Source organism: Primulina tabacum, chromosome 11 (genome assembly GCF_025594145.1).
Source record: "Primulina tabacum isolate GXHZ01 chromosome 11, ASM2559414v2, whole genome shotgun sequence".
NCBI classification, from domain to species: Eukaryota; Viridiplantae; Streptophyta; class Magnoliopsida; order Lamiales; family Gesneriaceae; genus Primulina; species Primulina tabacum.
The window spans coordinates 857,439-882,616 of NC_134560.1; the positions used below are offsets into that span (position 1 = coordinate 857,439).

Sequence of the window (25,178 nt, forward strand, 5' to 3'; positions counted from 1 at the left end):
GTTTATTTTTTTTAAATTTACAAACTCTATTTTTAATTTTTTTTGTTTTCTATTTTTTCATCTATTAAGTAATGAAATTTAAAATAAATTAAAAAAAAATAAATGTTAGTCTTTTCCAATCTATTAATTAATGAAATAAAATAAACTGAAGAGGTTAATAATTAATACATGTTGATTTTTTTGTGAATTTACACACTCTATTTTTTATTTTTTTCTATCTTTTTCATCTATTAATTAATGAAATTTAAAATAAATTGAAGAAAAATGAATTTTAGTCTTTTCCAATCTGTTAATTAATGAATTAAAATAAACTGAAGAGGAATGAAATTTAGCCTTTTCTGTTATAATGAAATTTGCACTCTATTTTTTAAATTTTACGATAAAACTCATACGATATAGCTAATACGAAAGTCACAACTAACGAGTTGAATTCGATTAAAGAAAATGAACAAGTATATGATGTTATGATGTGATGTTTTGACACGTTATGACATGTTTACGCTTATACTAAGATCATGAAATGTATGTTTAGTACAATATTTTTCATTGTTGAATGTTATGTATATGTATTCGTTATTAAGTTACGTGCGTTGAGTCTTTAAACTCACTAAGTGTGATTGATGCAGGTGAGCATATTGATCAGGAGATCGAATGTGCCGAAAACTGAGTAAGGGGGCTGGATGTGCTCACGCTAACCCGAGGACCTTATTTTTTCCGCACGTTTTCATCTTTTAATTAATGAAATCTAAACTAAATTGAAGAAAAATAAAATTAGCATTATTTTTTGTGATGAAATTTGCAATCCATTTTTTTTTAAAAAAAATTATATCTATAATAAAATTCATTTTATTATCTATCTATTATTATTATTATTACTTATTACTTACTACTATAAATATATGATTTTGAATTGTGATTTTACATATGTCCTTATCTTCATTAAATAATGTATTCATTAATATATATCGTTTTGTTTGTTTTCTTTTCATCTATTAATTAATGGAATCTAAACTAAATTGAAACAAAATAAAATTTAGCATCAACATTCATTCTTCAATAATATATGTTTCTTTTTTGTTTTTTTCATATAGAAGAAAAATGAAATTTAACCTTCATTTTTTGTGATGAAATTTGCACTCCATTATTTATTTATTTTTTGTTTTTCATGTTTTTCATTTATTAACTAATGGAATTTAAAATAAATTGAAGAGAAATGAATTTTAGCCTTCATTTTTTGTGAAGAAATTTGTACTCCATTTAAAAAAAACATATCTTTAATGAAATTCGAAACGATATTATTAATAAATATTTTTTTGTTTATTTTCTATCAGCTATTAATGACTTCTAAAATAAATTGAAGAAAAATGAAATTTAGCCACCATTTTTTGGAATAAAATTTAAATTTATCTTTCATTTTATGAAATGAAATTTACACTCTATTTTTTTTAAAATATATATATATCTTTAATGAAATTTAAATTAAATAAAAGAATAATGAAATTTGCATTTTTGTTTGATTTCTATTTTTTATTAATTAAGGAATTTTAAATAAATTGAATAAAAATGAAATGTACACTATTGTTCAAAATTTTATAGTTCTCCAATTTTTAATAGGTTTTATGTAAAACAGTTTCATTGTTAAATAGTCTTTGAGAGGGGCTGACCCAGTTATTTCAGAAGTGAAAAATAATTTTTTTTTCACGATTCAAGTCGGATATGACATGTTTCACAAAAGTTACTCGTGAAACAATCTATAGGAGTTTCTGTGTCAATTTTATTTTTAACTTATATAAATTAACATCTATGAATAACGTAAATAATAATAATTAATATACTTCTCTTCGCTTGTTTGTTTTTTTCATCTATTATTTAACATATTCTAAAATAAATTGAAAAAAAATAAAATTTAGCCACCAGTTTTTAGAATGAAATTTAAATTAAGCCTTCGTTTTTTGGAATGAAATTTATACATCATTTTCTTTTAAAAAATAATATATTTAATAAAATTTAAAATAATAATAATAAATACATATTTTATTGTTTTTTTCCCCCAACTATCAATTAATTCTAAATAAAATTGAACAAAATGAAATTTAGCCACCATTTTTTGAAATGAAATTTATACTTTATTTGTTTTAAAAAATATATCTTTAATATAATTTAAAATGAATAAAAGAATAATAAAATTTACAATATATTTTCACAGAATGAATTATATCTTTATTTTAAAAATAATTATTTTTGTTTGATTTCTCTCTTTTTTTTTATTAATTTTATAATTCTCCAATTTTTGAATTGGTCTTATGTGAGTCGGTCTCATGGATATATCTTTCAGATGGGCCAACCGGTCAATTTTTAGAGTGAAAAACAATGATTTTTCATGATCATGGTAGGATATGAGACATGTTCCCATGAAACAGCCTCGTAGAAATTTGTATGCAATTTTTATTTTAAACTTGAGTAAATTAACATCCATTAATACGTAAATAATACACGACTAATAAATTTGAAAATTATAATAAAATTGTGTGAATTTACATATATGTCCTTATTTTCATTAAATAATATTAATAAATACATGTCTATTTTTGTTTGTTTTCAGGTATTAATGAATTTTATAATAATTGAAGAAAAATGAAATTTTATTTTTGGAATGAAATTTACAGTTTTTTTAAAAAAATTATATATTTAATGAAATTTAAAATAAGCGACACAATGTCAGCAGCTTAACTCACGAAAAATTCACAGGAGTTCACTCATTCCAATACTACCTTCACTCTTACACGCTTAACTTAACAAAACTGAATGATAGTGAAAGATTTATCTTTTAGTTCGAATGTTGCTTAATCTTTATGTCAAAAGTTATATTTGTTAACCACGAGGCAATATTTATTTCTTATAATTGTGATTTACCGTGCAAAGCCCTATACTAAGCAAATGGTAAACATAATGAGGATTGAATTGACGTGGCTGTCAATTTGCCAAATTGTAAAACCCTATGCATGACAAACACAAATAATTGTTTGGTACAATAAGAAAACACTTCAAAATAATCAAAATGAGTTTAAATTAATTTTATGTGTAATAATTACTCTTATATACATCAAATGGATAGAAAAGGATAAATAAAAATGAATTCAAATTGTTTTTATGTAAAAAAAATTACCAATACACAAACCAAGTTTTAGATCACACTAAAAAAAAGGTGATCATTACTTTATTTCTTTATGTTACAGGTATAGAATAACAATCACAATTGAAGATGAGAATGAGATGACAAGAATAACATTTTTTGGAAAAGTTGCAGCATCTTTTGTCGGATGTTCTATTGAAGATTTCATTCAAATTTATGACAAAGTATAAGATAAAACAAACAAATGATTTTATATCTACATAAATATTGCATCTAACAATAAAAAATTTCAATGCAGAATTTACCAAATAACTCATGTAAACATTCGCTAAATCAACCAAGCTCCAAGCTCCACACATTCTTGTTCAAGTTGGATAATTTAGTGGAAAAACGTGATGAAGTGTTAAAAATTATGGCAGAAGCTATTGAGATACATGATAATTATCCAACAACAAATGTCAATATCAAGAAACGGAGATCTCGGAAAATTATCAAGCCAACTAAACAAAGCAGTGTACCACCAAAGGTAGAAAAATCAAATGAAATAAACATCAACAAAAACATGAAGATCCATGAAGACGAAGATGAAATAGAGATTCGAGATGAAGAACCAATTGCTGAGTACAAAAAAATAGATAAGAAGATAAAAACCGACATACACAAAAAGATTTCAAGAGATCTTCAAATCAAAAACAAGAAAATGTGATGATTTCATTTGTAACCAAATAATTAATTATTTATCTATTAAAAATTATTCTTATTTCAAAAATAATTTAAACATGTTTAAGTAAAATTATTATATACAAATTATCGCTATTTCTCAACGTGCAACGCACGTGCATTTATCTAGTTTCATCAAAAATAAATATCTTGTGAGACGATCTCATGAATCTTTATCTGTGAGACGAATCAACTCAATATTCACAATAAAAATTAAAAAATTTTCATGGATAAAACCGTCAATCATAAGGTGGTTATGGTTCATATTTCATTTTACAAAAGCAACCGAATGCAGGCTGCTGAAGTTTCTAGAAGACAAGGTGAGGGAATCTCCTATTCCTGAAAATGTGACCAAGCTGCATACAGCAGAATCTAAAATGCAGGAACATAAAGCAAACATGGCTATACTTGGTAAAGAAGCAGCAACAGCATTGGCTGCTGTAGAATCACAGCAGCAGAGGCTTACATTTCAGATATTTGTTGCAATGGTATTATCTCGAAAGTAGAATCTTTTGAATCAGATATTTGACCAAGATCGTACATTTAAGTGAGTTTTTCTTTTGTAGGTTGAAGGTGAAAGGACTTATCATGAAAGAGTTGCTACAATACTTGGTAATATTGAAGCCGAGGTGTGTATTTTACTCCTTCTATTCTCTAGATTATGTATTATGTGACTGCTGATGTGATTTTATCTGTTTTTTAGAGATGTTCTCAGAGAACAAAGAATGGAGGCTGCTCCACCTGTTGCTCCTCTCACTCACACTTCAGAGAAAACTAAGTATTTTTTGGCTGAGGCATGTAAAAATTTGATTTATAGATGGAATGGAGATCTTATAACACACTACAGTTTATCTAATTGGCAGGTCCTTGCTCTTGTTTTTGCAGGCAATACATGCAACAAACACTACAAGCTGCCAGGTACATTGCTCAAGGTTTCTTGATTACCTTGTCCCATGCGAATCGTTTACTTGTAACTATTCAGTACCCCTACGAAAAATTGATCACATCATAACGTTTCCGAGGCCGAATCCACTTTGAATTTGATAAATGCATTGCTTGTGAAGTATGTGTTCGCGTATGTCCTATAGATTTACCTGTAGTTGATTGGAAATTGGAATCTGCTTTTGATGCCGCATTAGAGAAGGAACTGAGCTTGGAAATTGGAGATTATGTTGTTGTTAGAAAGGTTTCTACCTTCTGTTTTAACATTTTCTGGTGTTTATTTGTCTATGGGTGCCAGTGGAGTTTTTGAATACATGAAATTCCCACTTTTCTGAAATAGTTCAAAGTGATGTCTGTCGAGATTTTGTCCAATCTCCCTTGTAAACTTACTACATTCAATATCTTGCTTGTACACTAAGCATGTTCCACAAAATCATCTTGACTGTTATTTCCATGAATATAAAAACATAGCTGCTGAAGAAGTTGTACACCAGTAACCAATCATATGCATTTTTAATACGAAGTCTTCACATCAGCGACAGATACTTACGTTACTTGACAACGAATTTCTAATGAAACTTAAGCTTGAAACCTAATTCCCTGATCGGTCCATTAATGTTCTTGCCAATTATACGGAATGTAGGCTGGGCTTTATTGCTGATAAAGATACTTTATGTTATATTTGTCCTCTTATTATATTTTATTTACCTCGTATTCTCAAGTGAGCCCTTCTAGATGGTCAGAAGGAGAATGTCAGGATCAAGCGGGATGGTTCCCAACTTCATATGTGGAGAAACGCCAGAGAATTCCCACAAATTATACCACATCTGAAGTTTATTAAAGAATGACTTCTTGGTCGTTACTATCAGTTAAAATTTTCTTTCATACGGATATCCATGATCCCTCTGTAACCACAAGTATGTTTTATCTGGGCCGGTTGATGTGGTTTTGAAATCGCCAAAGTGAGTATTTGGTTGTATCTAAAGGGGATGTTTTTTCTTATATTGCTTGGCTTATGGTACCTAAGAATTTTTCTGATAGCATTGCGTGCTAGCCGTCTGAGTGCTGCGCACATATTTTAGCTCTTTTCCTTATCGATATATAGTCGTAAAATCATTACTCGCATCCTTGTTTGTAATTCAGTCACCTCAAGTCCTTTATATTTGATGTCTACATAAAAGATTGTAAAAATATTTTCATATTTTGAAATTCATAATTTAAAACACATTTTTTTATTATAAATTCGAATATTTTCAAATCATATTACAGTAACTATATAATATTACAGACTAAACCTTTTCCCTTTGGCAAAACGTTGAATTGTACGAAGTACAACGCAATTTGTAGGAGAGAAGAAACAACCAACGCAAACTCAGCTCAAAAGTGCATTTCAAAATTTTCTGCACTCAACTCAAGCATACGACTCCAGCAACAGCCGTCTCGATGCTTCCTCTGAAATTTTACTGTAATGGAAGTACAGAACTAATTGGATAATCCCAAGAATCGCTCCTATCCCGTTTGGAACCTGATTTTGTCAACCAATCAAAGAAACAAGAAAATAAAATTGAGAGTTAACAGAATTTAAATGTAGTATTGACGATGTTAAGTTGTATCCTCAACTAGAATCTTGGGACTGTCGAATTTTTTACTTCGCAATATGACAGTAACTCAGGATTTCATTTTAAAAAACAAGGTGGTGAGAAAATATGTTCATAGACACAACTTACAGAAACAAACGAGTCGTGCTTCAGCAACCCATATGCAAAGAAAGCACCACTCATCAAGAAAGTCGCAAGTGAAAGATAGAACGGCATGTATTCCACACTCTTCGTCCTAACCACCAGATTCTGTAGTAATAATATTTTAAATTAACAAGTTACTACATGGAACAGAAACACAATACAATCAAATACTTGATAAATTTGGGTGTATGGTGAACTCACGATCACGAAAAGTGGAGAGGCAAACATGGAAATGAGAGAGAAAACGGAAAGATATCCAACAAAAAGTTGTCGGTTAGGCTGTTGAAAAACATGTAAGCTCAGGAAAACAATGATCCCAAAGGCAGAAAAAACTGCCAGCAACAATCCCAGCATCTTTATCTGCAGATCACAATTCCAATAAAGATGTTTCATAATGGCAATAAGAGTTCATACAGTATGTTTAGATATTAAAATTTGACCTTTCTGCCTTTGTCTGCATATCGAATGAAGATGGCAACGTAAACCAACTGAAAAACAGCTCCGACCGAGTTGACAGTGGCAATCAATATTATCCCGGAAGAGACGATGGGCACGCCGTACCAAAGGCATATTAAGCAGTTTAAGAGGGCATATATGTAAGGCAACCCAGAAAACTGTTCTGTTGATTCGTTTCTGATAATTCTTCTAAATGTTGGACTGGAAAAGGAAACACGCTTATTAATCAAGAAATCAAATAACTCGCTAAAAGTATGATGCACTTAGTTACATTGGTGACACAAACAGCACAAAAGCTAGGAGGTTCCCTGCAAAGAAAAAAAGCAAATTTTTGGTTGTTAAAGCAGTGAATGGCCAATCGATCCTTTACAAGTAACTGCTATTTTCATTGCACTACAGCTCAATATGCGTTTTCTCATGGCATCAAAAGCTTTTGCAAAGCATCCACAAGTCAAATTGTTGTGAATGTCAAATAAATCTTGAAATTTCTTCATTTACAAATTTTTTTTGTGAAATGAAGTGTATTAGTTATCAAAACCTTTCCCCTTTCGAACAATGAGACTAAAAGAATTTTGATATAGCTAGCTCAGTTTCGAATCAAGAACCGAACTTTGCAAATTGCAACAAGTGACGATTAAAACATATTTTGGATAGAGTTTCCCATTAATCTCAGAGACTAACATTAAAAAAACGAAAAATCAACAATATTCCTCCCAAGAACTGAGAGGTTAACACAGGAATCAACCCTTCAAGTCAAAACTCAAATGCCAATCAGAGCTAAAGCCAGGAGCAGAAGACCATGTACTTGCAACCACCCGCAAACAAGAAAACCCACAAACAAAAGCACTCATACACGCACACTTCGGATGATTGGGATTGAACATAGTAACCTGCAACACCAGCTGCTTCACAGAAAACTGTATAAATAGATAACACTCCATCTTCAGACATGAGTCAAATCAACCAAGAACCTCAACAGGAACGCAGCTACAAGAATTCTATTAAAGGAGCTGTATTTTTCAATGTTTGTTGTTCGCTTTTGGCACGAGTCTTTTCATTTTAGAGTCAATCACACGGCCGTCTTTGAAGTCGATAAATATAATATTGGCATTAACGGTGATACAAGTTGGATCGTGTGCGCTGAATTTTTCGACTTTTGTATATTCAAATCTTCTAACACATCTTTTATCGTGACCCTCGTTGTCTGGTTAGTGGCAACAAGTAATTTTGTTTAAAAGATTTGGTGAAGGAAATTGCGAATAATTAAATTTTATAGTAGAAAGCAAAAATTAAATTCCATGCTCGTCATTATATTATTATTATTATTAGACCCAACCACATAATATTCCACGTTATATGCGCATCATCCAATTTATTTAATTAAATTTATTAGTAAGACAATCCACGACGATTTCCATACTTTATCATATTTGTTTATGAATATGGCATTAATAACCTCTTTCAGAATGAAATATTAGAGTTTAGACCGCCTAGAATTATGTAGCTATCATAATAATTTTTGTGTGATAGATAGATAATTGTAAAAATAACTGAGCTGTGGCATACATAAATTGTAGTTTGAAGAGTCAAAATTTAAAACTTTGAATTAACACAGAAACTCAAATGAGATTGTCTCGCATGTCAATTTTGTGAGACATATATCTCAAACCTGACCCAACATATGAAAAATGTATTATTTTTAGATCAAAATTATTAAATTTCATGGTAGGTATGGAATGAGTTGATCCGGTCGAATTATCAGTTTAAATTCAATGGATTAGTATGGATAGAATAATTTATTTAAATTCGAAAGTGCTAATTAAAATTAATAGAGATGAGCGTATGTTGTATATCTAGTGCTTTAAAGAAAAATAATAATAGGCCAGAATAAGCCCAAGAATCTGGTTTCCTTTCTGGGCCATTAATGGCCCATAATGAGGCATTTGAGAATGAAACGCTCCTTACGAACTCCTATGCACGGGAGTACGTTTAAAGTATTTGTATTTCATGTCGATGGCTGCAAGTTACATGGTGACACTTTCATTACATTATAAACTTAGTGTTGATGCTTTCTTCGTGTGTATATATATATATGTATAACAACGATGACGTTTTTTCACATTATTTTGATGAGAAGCGATGCTTTAGTTGATGTCATTGTATGAAAATTTATGTGTCCGAGTTATATTACTTATGAAATTTTATTTGTGAGATGATCGTCCATATTTACAACAAAAAATAATATTTTTCAAATAAAATATTTATCTCACAAAATTGAACCGTGAAACCGTCACAAATATTGTAACTTATTAAATAAGTAACTTATTTGTGTAACTATTTTAAATATCTCCGTCAATATAGTCAAAAATATATTATGCTATTTTTTTTTCATATAAATGTCAAACGATAAGTGAAGCGTGTCAGAGAAATTTCGAAAACACAAACGTCGGAGCTAAAAAATTTAGAATTATTGCTTGCTCGATCGTTCAATACCAGTTCATTGTTCTGCAGGAATATAATCTTAATTTACAATTATGAAATCTTATAGGGAAAAAATAAAAGAAAATTAATATTGATTATATGAAATATATATATATTGATTTCCCAAATCTAAGTTTGGGAATTCAGGTTTCAAGAAATCCAGTCTTCCTCAGAATCGAATTCCGAACCTCACTCAAATCCCTTCCCTTCAGAGTCCTCCCGTTACCAGTACAGACGGAAAACGACATCATCTTCCCGGCCACGCGCCGCCCTATGATGATGTGTGGCGGCACCACTTTCGCAGTCATCACCGTCCACCGTGTAACCGAACCAAGTATTCCCTGGAATGTTAACCGGGACCGAGCCATTCTTCTCACTCGTCAACTTCACCTTTTTCGGCCTCTTCCCTTTGCTGCAGTTGACTGATTCTACATAATTCAAATATGCAGATGCAGGAATACATTCTTCAGCAACATCAACGCCTTGTTTATCGACAAGATTTTCTTGAAATATAACTTCAAATTCCTGAAACTCTTCTGCCATCAAAACTTCGTACAACGATCGACAGAAGGGTTGAATAAATGGAAAAGGATGCGAAACGGGAGTTTATAAGAAATGGAAAAGTTTTGGGGAAGGAAAGGAACGAATGAATGTAAAATCGTAGTGAGTACACTTCCAGCTTAATTATTTGGATTGTATATATATATATATTGTCAGTGTGGAAGGCGTTGAGTACGGCCCCCGCTATCCTGTTCTTTCGAAAAGGTTTTTTGTTTTTTTTAAACAGAAATTTTTTATTACAATAATATATATATTATTTATTACTATTATGATTCCTAAATAATCGGTTGCTTGTCATTCACGGCTTCTGTTGAGACTTCTTCTTTCTTTGTTTCTTTTTTTGACAAATTTCTGTTGAGACGTGTGTGTATACAAATGGCTGGTTTAGAAAATTATGCTGTCCTCACCTAAATTATTTTAGGACTACTTTTTAATTATCAAGCCTCCACAGTTTTACCAAATACTGATCACTCTAAACAATATTCAATGTATGTTCATTAATCTATTTATATTATATATAATTAATGGTAGATTTGAACATTAACTGATCAACATAAGTTATTTGTATTTTCACAATTTCAAACATCACACTGTTAATTTTATGTTTTCTTGCATGTATATTACATACTCGTCTTTTCTTTTCTTGAGAAAATATATTTACATAATACAATTTAAAAAATGATATTTCCGAAACACCTTCGAATTGAATATCTCGGCATTTTCACACATCTGTTTCCACAAAAAGTTTCCCAGTATTTATCTCAGTTGGCCACGTACGGTGTATTGTTTATGTGTCATGTATCTGAATCTTCCCGAGCTGTCGTGATTAACTTAATTTGTCTTCATATTTCCTTCGTATTTTACACTCAAAACACCGTCGATGATTAATAAATTTACGTGCCTAATTTAAAAAGTTTGTATTCACTTGCTTATGTTTGCGTACAAGTCTCTTTTTCTTTTTCTTTTTTTTTCCTATCAAATTTGAAAGCATTTAATTGTGGTTATTTTTTTCCCTAAATCTTAATATATATCAGCAACCAAATTAATAAATATGACCTAATTAAACGTACACTTGGTAAATTACTATCAATTAAATAAATTTCGACTTAGCCTTTTATTTATTTTGGCAATTACTGAATTTGCAAGTGAATAGTCTAAAGCTATACAAGTGGGTATATATATATGCAATGAGTTTGAAAACGAAAAAACTGTCGAAAAATATATTTAAAATGTGTGTATTGAATATTTGAATGTTGAATATTTGAATGTTGAAAATAAGAGTTGTAAATATTGAAAATTAGTGTGTGATGATGTAGGTAATGATGTATTTTATTTTTGGATTATTTGTAAAGATTTCCTATAAATAGATCTCTCATTTGTGAAGAAAATCACAATTGAGTAGAGAGAAAAATATTATAAAGTGTGTAGTTTGGTAAATTTTGAGAGTTTGAGATTTTTACTTTTTACCATAAATTTTTAGTTTTTCACAACACGTTATCAGCACGAAGCTCTAAAAGTCCTTCATATTTTTCCAAGCTCCAAACAGAAGAAAAAGGTAACAAAAGTAATAATATTTATTTTACTGTTATTTATTTATTGTGTATATATTTAATATATAATATAATATTATTATTAGAAATAATAAAAATAAATTTTTCAAAAACTTGTTATAAATCCTGGGAGGATGTTAAGACGACATCCCACACTCCCGGTAAGGGATACGACAAGTATAAAAGCCTATAAGATTTTTAAACAAAATAACTTACGACACCTCATTATAATAATGTGATATGATATACATATTTATTTAAACATGATTAATATTATATTCACCATATTATTACCATAAAATTATACAAATACATACATTTATTTTTTGTACACCAACGGTCATAAACGGTAACAAAACGACTAGTTTTTACCCTATAAATATCATCTCACAAACACATTCAATCACTCCAACTTTCTCTTCTTCTCTAAAAATTATTCTTCATCAAATTTTTCGAAGAAAAAAGAAGATGACTTTCTCAAAGTTATTTTTAATTATTTTGGTTATCATACTCACGAGTCTTTTATTTATCGGAGAATATCCTCCTCGTGTGTTCTTTATTTTTACAAATACTTGTACTTGTTGTTTATCAATTACTTTGTATTGCAATATTCATTAACTAATAAAATGCATTGTAATTTTTTTAGTACCACCATGTCAAACTTGGCAAAACTCGAATTCATTGCTCTTGATATCACGGAAAAAAATTATATGCCATGGACTCTCGATGTATAAATGCATCTTGAGTCATTGGGTCTAAATGAGACCATAAAAAAAAATGGCATATCGACATCCCAAGAAAAGACAAAAGCCATGATATTTTTGCGTTGGCATCCCATGGCTTTGTGGAAGGGATTAAAAGAAAGATTCGAACAAATGAATTTAGTGAGAAATCATCAGGCACGACCCACTGGTTCAACGGCATTTCCTGAAGTAAATGTCGTAAGCAAAAATGAATTTAAATCTGGAAACCAAAATCAAAGTTATAAACAAGATTTTGGTCGAGGACGAAATCGAGGTCGTGGTCGTGGATGTGGACGTGGAAGTGGTCGTGGTCGTGGTCGTGGACGCGGCCGTGGTTTTGAAAATAATCGAGATAGTTACTTTTATAACTCATCTCAAAAGAACGTCCCAAACCATCCACAGAAAATGCATCATGAAAATATGATTGTTAATGAGAATCACTCAAAAAGATATGAAAGTTCTTGTTTCAGATGTGGTACTCCAAGACATTGGTCCCGTATTTGTCGAGCCCCTGAGCATCTTTGTAAACTTTATAAAGAATCATTAAAGGGGAAAGAAAAGGAGACCAACTTCACTGAACAAAGTGAACCTTTGAGTGATTCAACTCATTTTGATGCTGGAGATTTTCTGATTGATTTCTCAGACAATGATCAATTTGCTGGTGGAATAAATATGTAAAATATTTTATGTACCCATATGATAATGTTTTATTGTGTGCTATATTTTTGCATTTTATTGTCAGTAATTTTATTTCATTGCATATATTTTTTGAAGTTGAAATATGAAAAATACTATGAGCAAAGCTGAAGTTTGCATACCCGATAGTGGTACAACGCACACTATCCTCCGAGATAAAAGATATTTCTTGGAACTAAAACCAACAAAAACAAGGGTGAATACAATATCAGGTCCTGTAGACTTGATTAAAGAATGTGGTAAAGCACAATTTTTGTTACCTAATGGTATAAATTTTTTTTATCAATGATGCTTTATATTCACCACAATCGAAAAGAAATTTGTTGAGTTTTAATGATATATATTCCCATGGGTATGATACTCAAACAATGAATGAAGGGAATGAGAAATATATGTGTCTTATCACATATAAATCAGGAAAGAAATATGTGATTGAAAAACTATCAATGCTCCCTACTGGATTGCATTATACACACATAAGTCCCATTGAATCAAACATAGTAGTTGATAATTCTTCAATATTAACCAATTGGCATTACCGATTGAGACATCCTGGTCCAAAAATGATGCGAAGAATTATAGAAAATACACATGGTCATCCGCTGAAAGACCAGAAGATCTTTCAGAATAATAAGTTTCAATGTAAAGCATGTTCTCTTGGAAAACTTATTATAAGACCATCACCAGCCAAAATCCAAACTGAATCACCAATGTTTCTTGAACGTATTCAGGGTGATATTTGTGGACCAATCCATCTATCATGTGGACCATTCAGATACTTTATAGTATTGATTGATGCCTCCAGCAGATGGTCACATGTATGTTTATTGTCAACTCGAAATGTTGCATTTGCAAGATTACTTGCTCAAATAATAAAATTGAGGAATCAATTTCCCGATTATACAATCAAGAAATTAGACTTGATAATGCTGGTGAATTTACTTCCCAAACTTTCAATGATTATTGTATGTCTATGAGAATCATTGTTGAGCATCCTGTTGCTCATGTACATACACAGAATGGATTGGTTGAATCATTGATTAAAAGTCTGCAAATGATTGCTAGACCAATGATTATGAAAACAAAGCTCCCTATTTCTATATGGGGACATGCAATTTTACACGCTGCTTCATTAATTCGCATCAGACCAAGTGCATATCATAAATACTCCCCATTGCAGCTTGCATTTGGTAAAGAACCAGACATTTCTCATCTGAGAATTTTCGGATGTATGGTGTATGTGCCTATTGCACCACCGCAACGAAAGAAAATGGGACCTCAAAGAAAGGTTGGAATTTATATCGGTTATGATAGTCCATCAATCATTCGATATCTTGAACCTCAGACAGGCGACGTGTTCACAGCACGTTTTGCTGATTGTCATTTTAATGAGGAAATCTTCCCAATGTTAGGGGGAGAACAGAAACATACCGAAGAGGAAATTACATGGTATGTATCATCATTGTTACATCTGGATCCAAGAACAAAATAATGTGAAAAAGATGTACAACAAATTGTACACTTGCAAAGAATAGCAAATCAAATACCAGATGCATTTGCAGACACAAAAGGGGTAACTAAATCATATATACATGCTGCAAATGCCCATGCTCGAATTGAAATTCCAAAGAAACAAATGGAAGATACTCATGATGTCATTAAACGCCTGAAGCGTGGAAGGCCAGTCGGTTCCAAGGATAAAAATCCTCGAAATAGAAAATTCATAGAGAAACACGATGATCACAAAATAAAGAATGACGTTTCTGAAGAAACACATGATGATCACAAAATAGAGAATGGTGTTCCTGAAGAAACACATGATGATGAAAATGTTCTGTCAGAACCACAAACTGACGAGAATCATGAAATCTCTATCAATTACATTAATACTGGAAAAATATGGAACCGAAAAGATATAGAAGAAATTGATGATATATTTTCTTATAATGTGGCAATCGACATCATAAATGATAATGAAGATCATGAACCAAAATCTTTTGGTGAATGTAAAAATCGGCAGGATTGGATAAAATGGAAAGAAGCCATCCAGGTTGAATTGGATTCGCTAAATAAACGTAATGTTTTTGGACCTATAGTCCTTACACCTGAAGGTGTAAAACCTGTTGGATACAAATGGGTTTTTATTCGAAAGCGAAATGAGAAAAATGAAATAGTGTGATATAAAGCTCGACTTGTTGCACAAGGTTTTTCTCAAAGGCCTGGAATTGATTATGAAGAAACGTATTCTCCTGTGATGGATGCAATTACGTTTCGGTATTTGATTAGCTTGGCGGTATCTGAAAATTTAGAAATGCGTCTTATGGATGTTGTTACAGCTTACTTATATGGATCACTTGATAGTAATATATATATGAAAATCTCTGAAGGATTTAAGGTGCCTCAAGCACAAAGTTCAAAACCCAGGGAATGTTATTCTGTGAAATTACAAAGATCATTATATGGGTTAAAGCAATCAGGTCGAATGTGGTATAATCGACTAAGTGATCACTTGATGAAAAAGGGATATGTAAATAATTCAATATGCCCTTGTGTTTTCATTAAGAAAACAACATCCGGATGCGTAATTATTGCTGTATATGTTGATGATTTAAACATCATTGGAACGAATAAGGAAATTCAAGAAGTTGTGTCATACTTGAAGGAAGAATTTAAAATGAAGGATCTTGGAAAAACCAAGTATTGTCTGGGTTTACAAATTGAACAAAAAGAATGTGGAATGTTTGTTCACCAGACAAATTATACAGAAAAGATCCTTAAACGTTTTAATATGGATAAAGCAAATCCTTTAAGTACTCCAATGATTGTTAGATCATTAAACATAGAAAAGGATCCATTCCGACCATGTGAAGATGATGAAGTTATTCTTGGTCCAGAAGTACCATATCTAAGTGCTATCGGTGCCCTTATGTATCTTACAAATTGTACGAGGCCCGATATATCTTTTGCCGTAAATTTGTTGGCAAGATTTAGCACATATCCAACAAAGAGATACTGGAACGGAATTAAACATATATTCCGTTATCTACGAGGAACGACAGACTTGGGACTTTTATATTCAAAAGATACTAATCCAAGTATAATTGGTTATGCTGATGCTGGATACTTATCTGATCCACACAAGGCACATTCCCAAACTGGATATGTATTTACTCGTGGAGGCACTGCAATTTCTTGGCGTTCACAGAAACAAACGCTCGTAACAACTTCATCAAATCATGCCGAGATTATTGCACTACATGAAGCAAGTCGTGAATGTGTGTGGTTAAAATCAATGACCCAACATATCCAAATCTTATGCGGATTATCATTCGACGAGAAGCCTGTGATACTATATGAAGATAATGCTGCATGTGTTGCTCAAATGAAAGAAGGATACATAAAAAGCGACAGAACTAAACATATTCCTCCTAAGTTCTTCGCATTCACCAAGAAGCTTGAGAAGAATAAATGTATTGATGTTCGTCACATTCAATCAAGTGAAAATTCATCAGATCTCTTCACAAAGGCGCTTCCTACGTCAATATTCAGAAAGCATATATATAATATTGGGATGCGCAATCTACGAAATTTGTGAAGAATTGTCGTGTCAACATGAGGGGGAGTTTACGTGACTGCACTCTTTTTCCCTTGCTATGGTTTTTATCCCAATGGGTTTTTCCTAGTAAGGTTTTTAACGAGGCAATATAAAAACACGTAATGAAGACAATCATTACGATCATCATCACAAGGGGGAGTGTTGAAAAATATATTTAAAATGTGTGTATTGAATATTTGAATGTTGAAAATAAGAGTTGTAAATATTGAAAATTAGAGTGTGATGATGTAGGTAATGATGTATTTTATTTTTGGATTATTTGTAAAGATTTCATATAAATAGATCTCTCATTTGTGAAGAAAATCACAATTGAGTAGAGAGAAAAATATTATAAAGTGTGTAGTTTGGTAAATTTTGAGAGTTTGAGATTTTTACTTTTTACCATAAATTTTTACTTTTTCACAACTAAAAACCATGTAGTTCTTAATTATTGGTGTGTGGGGACCTATTTATTACATTTGAAATTCGATTTAAATAAATTCATGTGGACTTGCTTTGCTGATAAGACATTTTCTACGATTTAGTGTGTATTTAATTAGGTGGTGGTGGTGGATAGATATCATATGCTTGTATTTACGACGATTACATATTCCTACAAATACGCAAAAATACAACTTTTTCTTGTTACGTGTGTTGTGTGTAGAAATTTAATAATTGTAAAAGTACTATAGTCTTAGTGGTTGGAGGCAAACCCCATAAAATAATGAAAAGAATTTAATATGGAGTTGTAGCATTTTAATTTTTTAGGAGCATTTTAATTTTTTAGGAGCATTTTAACCATGATATATTTCCGTATTTCAAAATCTTATTTCTAGTGAGGAAAATTATATTTTATCATTTATTTTTGCTTCTTCATGATTTTGGTTTACTATTTTGTCAATTTTCGGTTTAAGTTCGCTTTTTTTTTTCTTTTTAATTTTTGGTCGTTTTTACATGACGCTGACATGGAACTAATGCAATATTAATGTGGCAATATCACATTAATATTCTGATACAAAAATACTAAATTTTCCAAAAAGAAAAAGAAGTGACTAAAACTGAAAATACAATTTTCCATTTATCCCATCGGATTACAAATGTTTACATCTTTTCGGATTCATTACAAGCATTTCAAGTAGTAATCAATAATGTAATCGATTTTAGTTTGGATGGAGTTTTGATTAACGACGTTGGAGCTTTATTGGATCATCATCCCAACTTCATTTCCATAAATCATATGCGACGAACGGCCAATGTGATTGCACATATATAGCTTGGCTTGTGTAGCTTTGTCCAATTTGTCTAGTTTTGTTTGGACGGATGAAACTTTTCCTCTTTCATTTTCTGTACTAACAATTGCTAAAGACCTGATGAATTAGTTTATCAATGGTATTTCATTTTTCTAAAAAAAAGGTAACAAGCATGTATAGGTCTGAAGAAACGGTGTCAACTTCGTTAGGGATACGTGTCTCGTGTGCGTGAAACTTGCGGCGTTAGACGACAAGAAACAAAAAATTCGAATACAAATTAGTATATTATTGGGTGAGAAAAAAATTTATTAAATTGTGTAAAAAATTTGAAGTAGGATTTTGGGTAAGAGAATACGATAAATGATGTAAATAAACGATTTAAATTTTTTGATGGAAATATTTTGAATCTTTGAGGGAAAAAATATTTATAATTTTTAAATATTTTGAATGAAATGCAATTGGAAAAAAATATCGTTCTACTTGTTAATTCGACCAGCTGGAAGGCTGGAACGGAGTTTCAGGTAAAACAAATCGCAACTAGGCAGGAAGCTTGGAGCTGTCGTCTGGCTGATGATTAGATACCAGCCGTAGATTTGAAGGGATCGGCACGGAGCTTTCATTGCAACAACATTTCTGCCGCCGTTGTTTAATAACTTTTTCCTTTTAAAAAAAATATCAAGAGATTGTGTTTTAAAAAGATTCATTTTTAAAAAATAAAAATAAAATGTATATATTACTTAATTACATAAACAATCAGTTTTTACATCATCACGTAATCAAATATGAAGGCGATCTTTCCAATTAAAATTACAGATTAGCTATATTAATGTAATAACACGTTGAGCCACATTATTAATTCGTTTAGCTAGCTGATACCAAAGATGTATATGAAGAATAAATCTAAGATGGCATATTTAAACGTTTTTACAGGAAACAAGAAATACGATTTTGTATTGTAATTTAGGATTCTTGGACTAGAGTACAATTCGAGATGAGAATTAGGATTTGATAGCTTATTGGATAGACACGACTTGACGTGATTTTTTGTTTTTTTGAAGAAAATGACACCCAATAAAGTCTTACTCAAGGATCATTTTCAATAACGACACTAGCCTGCCTCGTCTAATTCTTAGTTTAATCTGAGTGATAATTTTTATTTTGTTAATCAATGCTAGAAAACTGAAATATTCGCATGATCGAAATGTAAACTTTATAAATTTTATGTATATATCGCACATTACATAAAGAAAGATTAATTACATAAAGAAAGATTAATTATCACAAAAGAAAATTAAATTTTGGAGGTTAAAGCAAAAGGCATAAATAATTGATTTATTCTAGCTAGTTTTGTCTTACAATCTTAGTTAATGTTTTAACAGGATGAATGGTTTGTTCAGCCAAAGTTACGCTGATTTGAATTCTATGAATTATTAGAATACATAAATTCTCGTTAAAAATCCAGTGCGTTGAATCAATCAGAAAAGTTTGAGGGAGAAGGAGACTGACAGATAATTAGCTTTCATGTTGATGTTTAAAATGGATTTGTGTTAAAATGAAAAGTATTAACATGAATGGTTGAACACAACTCATCAATACCTATCTCATCAGCACTACATCAATGTAAAAAAAAAGGATTAAAAATGTATTTTTATCGGGATCGATAAAATAAATCGTACAACATTTCAAACATATTTAAATTTCATAAGGCAGTACTATAATATGTTAGGAGACATTGGCCACTGAAATGAGGAGCAAAAATGTGCTTCTATTTTCCTATTTATTTCATGCTTGGAGATTGCTAATGTTCTCTTAGGTTGGATTTACTTCGCTTGATGATATTAATAATCATATCCAATCAAATAAATGTTTGGTTGTAATATTTAATTTTGTGTTTTGATTATTTATCTCACGTCAATCAATCAAAATTTAGATGATCGATAAATTTAATTGATATATATGATTTTTAATAAAAACTTGTTCCTTTCAAATAGAAATGTTTCATTTGAATCTTGGACATCGTGGCCAAGACTTGTGAAGTTCCATTATATTTTTATAATTCGTTGGTGCACTACTGTTATAAAAGTGATATTCAGGGTATTATTGAAAGTAAATTAATGGAGCTATGTAAATAGCAATTTATTGAAGACAAATGCCTATTTATTCGTGTGATCCTTTTCCAGTATCATGACCATTTAAAATGGTTCATTATTTATTTTCTTGGATATATATAGTGACACCATTATAGGACTTGGCACCGCATGAATCCCGTCACTCCAACTGTGGCAACCGTATGAATAGCTATAGTAGCTGGCGTTGCTAGACTGAACCACTGCCGGGATACTTAAGGTTGGACTTGGATCCCGTGCATCTCCAATGATCACCATCTGCTAATGAATTTCCATTAGGGGAGGGGCAGGGATAAATATTTGAACGTCTTCAACCCGCACCATATTATCATCTGTTTCACTCTTCTCCCTAGACGATTCAATCTCAACTCTAGGCGATTGAGGCAAAGCCACGACCAACGGATCAACAAATCCATACTGCTATTCCTGATTTGGTTCACTTAGTGATTCGCTGCTTTGTTGACATTATCGGTCAGCTTTGGGTGGAGATGCATTCCTGTTCCCTGAAATAGACGATGCTAGAAGCCAATTACCAAAGCCTGTTTCTGACACTGTACTCCCTTTTCATCACAATCCTGTTAAACATGCAAAAGTTTAACCTATCCGCCCACAAGAGAGAGTTTCTATATATGATGCAAAAGTTGTCGTGTTACCCATGGGTAGGCACTGTCTCTAAAAGGGTTCGATTGCACTGCAACTAGAGCCACGCACGAGGGAAGCATGTTCTTGAATCAATGCTTGACTGTCTTGATTAACCTTGTGGTCTACAATTGGCCCACTTCTGATTTCTAGCTAGCAGCGCGAATCTCTTGTTAATACGAGTTTTTGGTTGCATCAATCTTTTGGAATAGTTCCCTAAAAGCATTGTTATTAGATTATGTTTTTATATTATTAATAAAAGTGACATTTATTATTGAACATATTTACATGAAATTTATTGTCTTAAATATCATAGAAAAATCCCTAGTTTATTGGATGTAACCATGATTTTAGTATATATAAAAGTTATATATACAAGAGGATTAAAATTATGGATAATAAAATTAAATTAAGTCCGTGATGAAATTAATTAAATTATGGGATCTTTAATTAAAGCATCATTAATGCGGCCCATAAACATTAAGAATGTGACCGTCTTATCCGGATTGTCGATGTAGAGACATCTAGATGGGGGCATTTATATATAATGAGATTATGTAGGACTTGGACCGATTTAATTAGACATTTCATAATAAATTCCGTTGTTAATATGAAATTTAAATTAAATCATAAAGATGATCATATATGAATAAATCTGAATCCTGATGTGATTATATACTCATGTTCATTTCAATGTGATTCTTGATTTGCTTGTTTAAAGTTTGCAATTATGCATTCTCAATACTTACATTTTAGATTTACATTTGAAATTAATGGCTGGGAATATGAATTCACAGACATGGAATCCATTCCTTCTTGCGAGAAGTAGAAAGATAATTCTCTAATTTGTTAATTCTAGAACTGAGCGTGGGCCCAATTAATTTATAATTGAATTATAAATTGAACCACTCACTAGTGAATTAATGGTAAATGAGGATAAGAAGTAATTGAAGAGGTAAAACGGAAAATTCCTAGCTTCAATTATGAATTGTCTATGGAGGATTAATTCATATGTAATGATTATATCAATGGACTAATCGTTTTGTAGAGTAAATATTTCATAATGAAGAAGAGTGAAATTTCATATTTTTAGTGGAGTAATCATGGAATTAATAAATTTGGTAAATTATTTAAAGAGTTTAATTATTTATCTAATTTATTGGAGCTTCTAATTATGAGTCCATGGTCCCCAGTACGTTTTTCAAATTAATGACGGATAAGAAATGCAATTTAGAAATCACTCGAGATAATGAAAATTTGTTTCCATATCATCAAAGGCTTAGATATAAATATAATTTAATATGAGTTATTAATTATATTTAAATTATAATTATGAGATAATTATAAATTTAATTATCGTGATAATATTATAAATGGACATACACATTTTTTTCAAAAACGAGAGACAATTAATTTAAAATATATATATATATATATATTATATATATATATATATATATATATATAAATAAAGAAAAGTCAAATTTGATATACTTATATATTATTGAATTAAACATGTGTAAATTGTTTTATTGTTTAAAAATCAATTACGTAGAAAAATTGGTTTTCTATAATCATTACTTTGCTATTGTTGAATTGATTGTTAAAATTTCAATTATTTAAAGAGAACATTACAGGCAATTCAAGAAAAAAAAAGAAAAATCTAGAATAAGCCATCTTGAGAAAATATATTTGAGCATAATATATTTTCTGAAAAAATTTGATTTCTAAGTTTGTATATTTCTGAGTGCCCACACACTACCGTATCGATAGAAAAGATGGTACTGGAAGGCTGTGGTTTCTACAGATCTCGGATTCACAAAAAGAAAAAAAAACTACAAAAATGTTAGTTTTTCTAGAAACTAATTTTATTTAAATTCATCATTAATTTATATTCATATGTTCGATTATAATTTATGAAATTATGTAATCGATTCCGCTGTGTTTCTGATTTGATAAAAATAATTATTATAGTCGGAATAGTTCCGAAGACTCTATAAATTTCCAACAAACGGTATCAGAGCCATTGTTTTGATATGAATATAAATCACGAGAATTTAAATTTATGATAATGAGTTATTATTGAAGCTTATAAATTTAGTTGTTAAAATTTTTGATTGCCGAGGATATTTGTTTATCTTAATTATGAGAACATATCAAATAAGATGATAAAATATGAATTTATTTATTCTATCGAGTCCTACATGAGTTGGAAGAAGACTTATTATGTGCACAGAAGAAAGAATAGTTCTTCTTTTAAAAAAAATTGATGCAACGTTTTTCAATAATTGGGTCCAACATGTTTTTTAATAAATGTGTAATGGAAAAATTCATTTATATCATCGGATTTTTTTAATTGATTAATAAAGTTAATTTGAAATTAAATAAATGGTTTATTTAATTTATTAATTAATGATAATAAGCAAAATTACGAATTTCAACCATATATATTTTTTATATTTTTTATATAGTGTATCATGTTTAAATTAGTTTTAAATTTTATGATATTCATTATATGGAAAAAAAATACACATGTTGTATTTATAAAAAAAAACAATAAGATTGTAATTTTTATAATTAAATCATTAGATGATTTAATTAATTAAATAATTAAAAGTTTGAGAAACTTTAATTATTATAATGAGTGGGAGAAAATATATGACAATAAATTCTACGGCCTCCACAATTGGTAATGATTATAATAAATCATTGAATTGATTGTTAAAATCTCAATTATCTCAATTATTTCCTCGGAATTGGTAAAATAAATATATTGTATCGTACATCATATTTATTATTCCTAAATTTAATTATATATGATATTTGTTCAATTGATTAAATGTCACTTTTACATTACAGCAATCATGACTTCCGTCCGGTCCCGTTTTTGCTTTACTTAATGAAAAGTTGACTGGTGAAAATTTTTTAAACTGGAAGAGTAACATTAACATTGCCCTCGTCTGTGAAAACCTCAAGTTTGTCTTAACAGAGGAATGTCCTCCTGAGCCCTCTTTAAATGCTTCTCGTAGTGTACGAGAAATTTATGATCGATGGATAGCGGCAAACAATAAAGCAAAAGGCTACCTGTTAGCTGGAATGAATGACGTGCTTAGGATAAAGCATGAGCATGTAGATAATGCTTATCAGATAATGGATTCTCTATAAGCAATGTTTGGCCAGCGATCTAGTCAATCTAAGCATGAGCCCATTAAGAATGCTATGAATGCTAAAATGAAAAAAGGGCAATCAGTTGGTGCACTTGTTTTGAACATGGTAAATTACTTCACTGAAGCTGAAACTCATGGTGCGACCATAGATGATGGTACACAAGTGAGTATGATTTTAGAATCATTGCCTCCTACTTTCCTGCAATTCAAGAGCAACTATGTCATGAACAAGCTCAATTATAACATGACACAATTGCTCAACGAGTTGCAAACCTTTGAGGCTATTTCCATTGGAAAAGTTCAAGAAGGTGAGACAAATGTTGTCGAGAATAAACCATCTTCCTCCAAATCTAGTTTGAAAAGGAAGAATAAATGGAAAGGAAAGGGAATTCAGAAAAAGCAAAAAAATTGGAAGAGTTCTAATGACAGAAAGAAAGGCAACACTGCAAAGCCCAAAGGAAAATGTTTTCACTGTGGAATTGATGGTCACTGGAAGAGAAACTATCCCAAGTATCTCGCTAACCTAAAAGAGAAGAAGAAAGGTAAATATGATTTACTTGTTCTAGAATCTTGTTTAGTAACTATTGATTCCTCTATATGGATAGTTTATTCGGGTGCTACTAATCACGTTTGTTCTTCTTTGAAGATACTTAGTTCTTATGAAGAGCTTGTCGATGGGTCATTCACGATGAGAGTAGGCAATAGAGCAGTGGTTTCGGCAAGAGCAGTGGGAGTTGTTAAACTCAGATTTAATAATAAATATTTGGTTTTAAACAATGTTTATTTTATACCTAGTTTTCGGAGAAATTTGATTTCTGTATCAAAATTGCATGAACAATTTTATTCGCTTTCTTTTAATAATAATGAGATTGTTATTTTAAGAAATGGACGTATGATTTGTACTGCATTAATGGAAAATGGGTTATATATTTTAAGACCAAATGAACAACCACTTCTTAATGTCGAAATATTTAAAGTAGAACATCCTAAAACTAAAAAGCAAAAAGTTTCTCATGAAGATAAAACATATTTATGGCACCTAAGGTTAGGGCATATTTTCTTAGAAAGATTAAACAGACTTGTAAAAGATGGTCCTTTAAGAGAGTTAAATGTTAATACTATTCCTGTTTGTGAATCTTGTTTAGAAGGAAAAATGACTAAGAGACCTTTCTCTGCAAAGGATCAGGCCAAAGAACCACTAGAGCTTATACATAGTGATGTATGTGGTCCTATGACAACACAAGCTAGAGGTGGTTATGAGTACTTTGTCATTTTTATAGATGATTAATCAAGGTATGGATATATTTATCTAATGCATAGAAAATCTGAGACTTTTGGAAAGTTCAAAGAATTTCATGTGGAAGCCGAAAGGCAACT

At 30.7% G+C, this 25,178-nt stretch overlaps 3 protein-coding genes across 4 annotated transcripts; 2 read left to right on the plus strand and 1 right to left on the minus strand.

The window, feature by feature from the left end:
• The first annotated feature begins 4,091 nt into the window (after nt 1–4,091).
• On the plus strand, nt 4,092–4,743 carry LOC142519424 (SH3 domain-containing protein 3-like). The gene is made up of 3 exons (XM_075622437.1): nt 4,092–4,341; nt 4,420–4,482; nt 4,557–4,743. Exons 1-3 carry the CDS (start codon nt 4,231–4,233, stop codon nt 4,629–4,631), a joined length of 249 nt encoding a protein of 82 aa, XP_075478552.1. The 5' UTR covers nt 4,092–4,230; the 3' UTR covers nt 4,632–4,743.
• Nucleotides 4,744–6,011: 1,268 nt separating this feature from the next.
• Nucleotides 6,012–8,201, minus strand: LOC142519422 (bidirectional sugar transporter SWEET2a-like). 2 transcript variants are annotated; one of them, XM_075622435.1, is made up of 6 exons: nt 7,884–8,197; nt 7,265–7,301; nt 6,978–7,194; nt 6,739–6,897; nt 6,523–6,642; nt 6,012–6,320 (listed from the first exon to the last, which is right to left on the minus strand). In XM_075622435.1, exons 1-6 carry the CDS (start codon nt 7,942–7,944, stop codon nt 6,207–6,209), a joined length of 708 nt encoding a protein of 235 aa, XP_075478550.1. In that variant the 5' UTR covers nt 7,945–8,197; the 3' UTR covers nt 6,012–6,206. The 2 variants fall into 2 exon arrangements, with proteins under 2 accessions (XP_075478550.1, XP_075478551.1); XM_075622436.1 differs by lacking the exon at nt 7,265–7,301 and having other exon boundaries at nt 7,853–8,201.
• Nucleotides 8,202–23,572: 15,371 nt separating this feature from the next.
• Nucleotides 23,573–24,549, plus strand: LOC142519512 (uncharacterized). Its single transcript, XM_075622549.1, has 2 exons — nt 23,573–24,343; nt 24,448–24,549. The coding sequence occupies exons 1-2, from the start codon at nt 23,803–23,805 to the stop codon at nt 24,453–24,455; spliced, it is 549 nt and encodes a 182-aa protein (XP_075478664.1). The 5' UTR covers nt 23,573–23,802; the 3' UTR covers nt 24,456–24,549.
• The last annotated feature ends 629 nt before the right edge of the window (nt 24,550–25,178 follow it).